Source organism: Syngnathus typhle, linkage group LG1, assembly GCF_033458585.1.
Source record: "Syngnathus typhle isolate RoL2023-S1 ecotype Sweden linkage group LG1, RoL_Styp_1.0, whole genome shotgun sequence".
NCBI classification, from domain to species: Eukaryota; Metazoa; Chordata; class Actinopteri; order Syngnathiformes; family Syngnathidae; genus Syngnathus; species Syngnathus typhle.
This window is the reverse complement of record NC_083738.1, coordinates 29,144,836-29,152,354: the sequence shown is the minus strand read 5'-3', so window position 1 is coordinate 29,152,354 and position 7,519 is coordinate 29,144,836. Positions and strand designations below refer to the sequence as shown.

Sequence of the window (7,519 nt, the reverse complement as noted above, 5' to 3'; positions counted from 1 at the left end):
GGCTGCCCGCCGCCTCTACGCTCGGACAAAAGGGGAACACCTGACTACTGCTGCCGCGAGTCCTCCCACGGCAAAGGGAAGGCAGTGCCAAGGGGTGAGGTGTGTGGGGGATGGGGGGCTTCCACCCTACAGGTTCAAAGCGACTCGCCTCTCGAAATCCCTCCCGATTCCATGTGCCGACGCTCGTCGTGTCGTGCGCAAGAGTGAGAGAGAGGTGGGATTACGCTCACTCCCTCGCTCGGCCGGTGGGGGAGGGAGGATGCTGAGAGAACACACGAGAGGGGAGGGGGCGGGGCAGAGGGAGCGAGTGAGGGAGGGAGGTACGTGGGGAGGGAGGGTGGATGGGTATTCAGGATTGGAGCATCTGCACCGCTCCACGCACAGAAGCTACCATCTTTGCAAATAACAGAGGGGGGGGATCTGCGAGCTAGCAAATATTCAGATGGTACTTCTGGGAAGCGGCGGCATTAGCTGGCGGCGGCCAATGCCGCAGCAGCCGCCGCAGCAGCAGCCGCCCCAGCAGCCGCCCCAGCAGCCGCCCCAGCAGCACTAAATATAACATGCCGGTGGCACAGTACGACAGGGCGGTACGGCCCGGCACAGACTTCATGCGAAGCCAGACCTCAGTGGCACTACCAGCGAGACGCCGATGGTGGCGGCAGTGCCCCGAGTCGGGACTTTGAGAAGAGAAGATGCATTTTTCCCAGCCCTTATTGGGACTTTTTGGTACGTTTGCAGCCTAAAAGCAGCAGCAAGTGATGCACAATTGCGCTGCTCAGGTTCTGGTGCAGGCAGGTAAATCTCCTGCTGGCTGTTGCTCTACAAAGCTCTCACGGAAAAAGCCGCAAGTTGCAACTTGCTCCCGGTAGCGATGAGACGACGCTCTCAAGCGTGCTTCTGAACTTCTGGCTGGAGAAGCGGCGGGCGCAAAACTACCCGCAGCCGGCGTCGCGTCGCCATCAAAGCCCGGCGGTCGTCCCCAAACTTCTCTTATCCCCGTGGCTGCTTTTTCAATCCATCCAGCTATCCAAAATCCAATTCCTGGCTTTTGCCGTCTATTCGGCTTATCCGGGCTCTGGCGTTTATTCCGCGACCAGCAAACGGCGTATTCGCTGTTTTCGTTCCATTTTGCGTCGCAGTCGAGGCGCCGCCCCTTACCTGGCCCGACTGCCCGAGCACCATGACGGACAGCCAAAGAATATCAAAGCACAATCAAAGGCGAGTCGGCTCGCTTCCGGGAACATCTGAACAGGCCGGCCGGCCGGCCGACAAAGGGGTGGCGGGCTGGCTGGCGGGCGGCGGGCTGGCTGGCTGGCTGGCGGGCGGGCTGGCTGGCTGGCGGGCGGGCTGGCAGGCGAGCGGGCGAGCGCACGTCCTACGTGCGGGAGACGTGAATAAGAGACAAGAAGCTTAAGTGCAGGAAAGAGCGTCCTGCCGACTGGGTGGATTAGCGCCGCATTAGCAGCTAACTTGCACACAAACACCACGCGCATATGGACACGAGCAGAGCGAGGCTCGGAGGGGGTTCCGCCGGCCCGCCACCTTTCCCGCCGAGCCGACTCGCTAACGAAACGCCGTGCGGTGACGCCGGTTGTCAGCTTATCAGTCAAACCTGACCCGTCCGAGACGCCGGATCTCAAACTTTGGACGCGGAGCTCCGCCTCCCCAAATAAAACAAAAACAAAAAGGGGCCAATGTTGTGACCTGTCATCCAAACACAGAGGGGGTCGCGGGTCGGCCACAATGAGGGTGAAAAACACGTCCATAAAAAGTACCTTTGTAGACACCGGAAGCCACCATCATACCATCAACACATTTAACAACAAGAAAGATCTTCCTGCCGTCGTTAACAACCGCAGCTGAGACGGCAGGCCGGCCAGTCGCTGGTAGCGGACGCCGTCGCTCAACAACATCCCTTTCGTGAGCCGCTGTCGAAACGCGACCGGCGAGGTCCTCGCTGACCGACCGCCAGCCCGGCCCTCATCAGCGATTCTTCCGATGAGGCCGAAAAAAAAAGTTCTAGCTTCCGTCGTAAACCCATTCAAACTATTTGCAATAACTAACCCTGGCGACAGAAGGCAGCTGTTGAGGATAATTGACCCGGGCTGCCACGGCCCGATGCTAAACCTCCTCATCGTCAATGACCCCCCCCCCCATCATATATTAATTTGACCCCAACCCGACTAGCCCCGACCTCACCCACGACCCGGCACTCGGTCAGTGTTAAAATCACATCAAACCGGGGGAACTTCATGGCTAATCAAATCATGACGACCCGTATATGGCCCTGGATCCAAATCAACAACGTATGACTCCAAAATACACAGGATGGGGTCTTTGTTGTTGTTGACCAAAAAAAAAAAGAAAACAAAAAGCACAAAAAAAAAAAAAAAAAGCATGGCTGGCCAGAAACGTGGAAGCAAGCAACACAAAGAGAGGGCCGGGACCCACCCCACCCTGTGGCCGCCTTCTCCTTCTACTGGCCGAGGCAGCAAAGCAAAGAGGTGCGTGCGTGCGTGCTTGCAACAATGAAAAGCGCATCCCCGAGATGGCCCCAAATTTGAGGCACATTCATTTACCTTCTTAGGTCTCTTCCTCCTCTGCCCCAAGCCATTGAGGCGATCGCAGGGATCCAGTCTGTAGTGGTAGTCCTCACTCATTTCTGAGCGCCCCAATCAAAACGGGGAGGGGGAGTTCCGTTTTTTTGTTTTCCTTTGTTTGTTTGCTTGTTTGTATGTTTGTTTTCTTGATATCCGCACCAAGCCGCACCCCCCTGGCCACTCAGCGAAAAACACACCCGGCCGTCTCGTGTCAAAGTCTGCAAATACAACGCGGACAAAGCGCACAAGCAGAAGGTGGAGCAGGGGGCGGTAAGAACGCGCTCGGTGGCTGGCATGGATGGATGGCGAGGCGAGGTAAGGCAAGGCGAGGCGAGGCGAGGCAAGGCGAGGGGGGAGCTTGGGAGGAGGGAACACAATGGTGTTGCCATGGCAGCAGATGTCACCAGCTTTTCTCAGGGAAACCTCGCCCCGCTAGCAAAACAAGCCATGTCAATGCACGCCGGCCAGACGAGGCTGCATGGGGCTCCAATAACATACAAATCGTTCACAAAAAAAAAAAAAAAAAAAGTCTGGTTAAATGGTTTGAGATGAAATAGCCCAATTGTAAATAAATCTTTGGATTTGCAATTTTTTTCCAACTGAAATGGTCCCATTTCAACGAGCTTTAGGGCTCGACGGAGTGGCCTCTTCGAAAATCATTGGTCCATTGCAATGAGTGACATCTCGTTTGACCAATCGCAAGCCGGCCTTTCCTTAATTGGGCAGGCTGCGTCTCCTGGAAAAGTTCGGACTCTGTTGCCAACATACTTCAATCGATCTCGACTGATTTCTAATGTAACGTCGCACAGGCGTCGCGAAGCGTTCGAGCTTCAAACATCAGCCATCATCACACCTTGAAGCTCTGCGAGCGTCAAATGAGAGGAAGATTTACTCCTACCTCTATTGGTCAAAAGCTCCGTGCCAAAGCCGCTAGTTTGGTTGCTTCGTTTGTTTTTCGCTCCAAGGCGTAGACAAATGGGCGACCGCGCGTCCCTGATTGAATAGCGGCGATTGCTTGTTTCCTTTTAAACTCTTATTAAACGATGAGATGTCAACCAATCAGTTCTTCCTTCGCCTGGGCGGCCCATTTAAACGCCGGCCTGCCAAAGTTGTCCACTTGGCGGCACTGTTTAGCAAGATTAGACTTCAAACAGTAGTTGTGACTCGAGTTTTGGGGTGTTTTAGCGGCGTCGAACTTTTTAGGGGCTTGCATAATTTCCCTTTACACACGCATTCAAACCTATTAACACAACGAGCTTTCAAATACAATGTCGACGTACTTGTAGACACGTGCAAAAAGAAGGCGTTTAGGTCGCCGGGAAATGAAATATTCCGGGGGCCTTTTCAAACACGATGTCGACGTATTTGTAGACAGGTGCAAAAAGAAGACGTTTACGGTCGCCGGGAAATGAAATATTCCGGGGGCCTTTTCAAACCCGATGAGGACGTGTTCGGAGGTCGCCAAGGGCTCGTTTCCATTTGCAAAGCTGCCAGTGATCCACCAAAGTGCACAGTTTGCATTCAAGCGCACATGTAGAGCAAGCCATCCGTCTGCACGTGATCTGTCTTCATAAATGTCAAGCGCAAAAGTCGGCGTGCCTCGCAAAAGGCTACCTCTCGCACCCAGAAAAAACGTATCTTGCCGCTAGACATATTTTATTTCAAAACGGGATTGAAGCACCAACAAACGGAGCTGACTAGACCGGCCGAGTCATTCCCCCAAAATGGACGCCAGACCAACGATCGGCGGCACGCAAGATGATTCAAGACGCCGTTTGAGCTTCTTCTCCTGCCGATGGGTCACGTGACCACGCCAGCGTGTCCCTCGTATGTTCTTTGACTGGAGTGGGTCACCGGTGGCGCCCTCCCCAAAGCGCAAGAGGACAAATGAGAACGATGCAGACGTGGCTCTGAGAGCGCCGTTCATACTTTGTGCTCGTACCAAACCGCAGGCGCTCTTCATGGGCGGCGGGCTTAGCGCTTGCAGCTCGTCCAGACCGGACCTGGCTCGCACGCAAAAACCCATTTGGTTTGGTCGGTGGGAAAAGCAGACTTAAAGTGTAGCGTCACAGCCTCACCTCGGAGGCTGGAGATCCTCCGGCGGCGCAGAGGTACAGTCCCGTCGGGCCCGGAGGCGGACTCGGGTCTCCTCAGCACCTCCTCCAGCATAGAATGTTGCTCGCTTTGCTAGTGGAGCGGTACGGAGCCTGTCAACCGCCGCTTTGCTTGCCCACCGCAGCCGCCGCTTTGCTTGCCCACCGCATCGGCAGCGGCTCCGGCAGCGGATGCGGTAGCGGCCGGAGCCCCCGCCGCAGCCCCGCCGCAGCCCCGCTTTGGTAGCCGTACGTACCTCGGTGCGAGATAGCGGACTTTTGGCCCTTTGGCTTCTGGCGGCACGCTCTTTCTGGCGGAGGAGCGTCTGCTGAGCGGCCCGAAACTCCAGGGAGAAGTTGCTGATGGTTCTGCAGAAGTCCTGCGCTCTGGTTTCTCGCGCCATGGCTCTGGAGTAGCCCAGGAAGAGGAGGAAGGAGTGGAACCTGCACAAATGCGCTGGCTAGAAGGCAGGTCTCTCATAGGGCCGCCGCCGCCAGCAAGCGACCAACCTGTTGGTCACTCGACGGTGAACAGCCCTCAGGACCTCGGTCCTGTCGGCGCGCTCTTTCAGAAGATTTGGCAGCCTGCGGCGGAGCTCCGAACGGTGATCCAAAAGCGTGGTCATCTGCTCCCACGAGCCCTCGGACAGGGCTTCCAGGCGCTCCAGGTTGGCTCGGACCAGCAAGTAGTCACACTGCAAACACGCAGAAGCGAAGCGTTCGACCCGCTCAAACTTTGGACGGCCCGACGGGTCGGGGAGGGACCGCCGCTGCACCTTGCCGGCTTTGCTGACCGCGCTCAGGTCCGAGCAGAGGTCCGAGGAGTGCGGGTAGAGCTGCAGCACGAGCGCGCAAACGTGGTGCAGAAGAGGTTGGCGGGAATGCGTGTCCCGCACTTGAGAAAGCTTGCCCAAGTAGCTCAACTCAAAGCCCCGGGCCTGGGCCGCAACGGCGAGCAGATGAGCAGAGCTGACGGGCCGAGGGAGGTCGCGGCCTGTCCGCAAGCAAGGCGAGCGCTCACCTCGCATCCGTTGAGAACGTTACCCACGGCTAACACCGTCGCCAGAACGTGTCTGAAGGCCTGGCTGGCGAGCAGCTGCTCCATGGCCTGCTTCAGGTAGAAGAGGGGCTTGGCGATCTCCTAACAAACGGGTGGGCCGGTCGTTCACGCCAGAGCTCCGAGACGAGGCCGGGAACGCCGGTCGCTCACCTGCTCCAAGGAGTCGTAATCCAGCACAAAGGCCCACAGCTGGAGCCTGGAGCCCAGGTGAGGGATCTCCCCCAGAGCCAGCAGGCAGAGGTCGGCCGGGGCCAGGCAGAGGTCGGCGTGGCGGCCTTTGGCCTCCTTGATCAGACAAAGTTCCTCCTCGGACGGGATCAGCGTTTGAAGGCGCTGCAGAGTAGAGTAGGAGTAGGAGTAGGAGTAGGAGTAGGAGTAGGAGTAGGAGTAGGAGTAGGAGTAGGAGTAGGAGTAGGAGTAGGAGTAGGAGTAGGAGTAGGAGTAGGAGTAGGAGTAGGAGTAGGAGTAGGAGTAGGAGTAGAGTAGAGTAGAGTAGAGTAGAGTAGAGTAGAGTAGGAGTAGGAGTAGAGTAGAGTAGAGTAGAGTAGAGTAGAGTAGAGTAGAGTAGAGTAGAGTAGAGTAGAGTAGAGTAGAGTAGAGCAGAGCAGAGTAGAGTAGAGCAGAGTAGAGTAGAGTAGAGCAGAGAAGTGAATGAGCGGGGCAGTACCCGAATGTCCTCGCGGTCCAGGACGCTGCCGTCCATGCTGAAAATGGCGGGCGGGAGGAGGTGCTGTGGAGGCAGGCCGCTCAAGGTAATGCTGATGTTGTTACTCCTCGCCAGCCCCAGCACCGAAACACGTTTCTGGGTTGCGAGGATGAAGCTGAAGCTCAAGTGGATGTACTCACGGACGTGGACTCTTCTTACCCCTCGTCCGGCGGCCAAAGGAGCCGAGCTCTTGCCCTTGCGTTCAAACAGGAAGACCAGTTGCGCTGTATCCAGTCGGACCGGCTCCAAGAGGCTCCAGATGCTCCGTGTTCCGAAGCGAGTCCTGCTGGGAAGCGGCGGCACGCTCTGCAGTGGCCGCCAGTGGAGCTTCAGGGTGGCGCTTTTAACGGGGGAGACCTCCAGAAGAAATGGGGGTGGAGGAGGCGCTAAGACGCCACAGGAGCCTTCCTCGCTCCAGGCCCTGCCCGAGCGGCTCGCTGCGTCCACTTGCAGGTTTTCCTCATCCCAAAGGTCGGTGAAGTCCAGCACGTCCAGGCGGAGACGAGCGGCGGCTTGGAGCGGCCAGGCTTGCGGCCAGGCTTGCGGCCAGGCTCGTTCAGAGTCCCTGCTCGGAGAGATGTCCTCCTCGCGCTTGTCCCCGCTTTGCTCCGACTCCTTCATAATGTCACGCGTGTCCACGTGAGCGCGGCCTGGTGCTCGCCTGTCTTGTCACGTCTCTCCAGACACCCTGAACCTCCAGAGCTTCTGCTCAACCCGGACTGTGCCTCTGCTGAGGCAAGGTCCAGCGAGTCGTGCGTCTGGAAAAGCCCCGAGGACACGCTCCACTGGCTGGATGGCCTTCTGAGAGGTGGAGCCTATGTATCGGTGGAGTTTATCTGAGCCGCGCCCTTTGCCTCCATTTCCTTATCGGATGGCCATCTCCTGTTTGGACTGAATTGCACGCAGGCTCAAACCTCCCCCAGATGCTGTCCACAGCCTCTTGCATCTCACACTTAGGACAAAATGCCATCTCGCTATTTGTAGTGTCATTCATTGTTGCATTTCAGCAAGAAAGGTTCACAAGAGAAGACAGACGTGAGTTGATGGGTGTTCCCCGGGC

At 57.0% G+C, this 7,519-nt stretch overlaps 1 protein-coding gene across 5 annotated transcripts; it reads right to left on the bottom strand.

The window, feature by feature from the left end:
• Positions 1-4,239: 4,239 nt before the first annotated feature.
• si:ch211-63p21.2 (FH1/FH2 domain-containing protein 1) lies at positions 4,240-7,285 on the bottom strand. 5 transcript variants are annotated; one of them, XM_061290260.1, is made up of 9 exons: positions 6,421-7,285; positions 5,904-6,086; positions 5,715-5,834; positions 5,470-5,631; positions 5,204-5,388; positions 4,951-5,137; positions 4,679-4,787; positions 4,543-4,603; positions 4,240-4,440 (listed from the first exon to the last, which is right to left on the bottom strand). In XM_061290260.1, exons 1-8 carry the CDS (start codon positions 7,078-7,080, stop codon positions 4,575-4,577), a joined length of 1,635 nt encoding a protein of 544 aa, XP_061146244.1. In that variant the 5' UTR covers positions 7,081-7,285; the 3' UTR covers positions 4,240-4,440; positions 4,543-4,574. The 5 variants fall into 5 exon arrangements, with proteins under 5 accessions (XP_061146244.1, XP_061146330.1, XP_061146410.1 ...); XM_061290346.1 differs by having other exon boundaries at positions 4,240-4,603; positions 6,421-6,555; positions 6,619-7,285; XM_061290426.1 differs by having other exon boundaries at positions 4,240-4,603; positions 6,421-6,483; positions 6,619-7,285.
• Positions 7,286-7,519: the final 234 nt, after the last annotated feature.

Coding starts and splice junctions, on each gene's coding strand:
- si:ch211-63p21.2 (XM_061290222.1), bottom strand. CDS start 7,080: ATGAAGGAGTCGGAGCAAAGCGGGGACAAGCGCGAGGAGGACATCTCT. Junction 4,788..4,950: donor GTCCGCTATCTCGCACCGAG/GTACGTACGGCT, acceptor CCGCTCCACTAG/CAAAGCGAGCAACATTCTAT. Junction 4,604..4,678: donor GAGGATCTCCAGCCTCCGAG/GTGAGGCTGTGA, acceptor CGTGCGAGCCAG/GTCCGGTCTGGACGAGCTGC.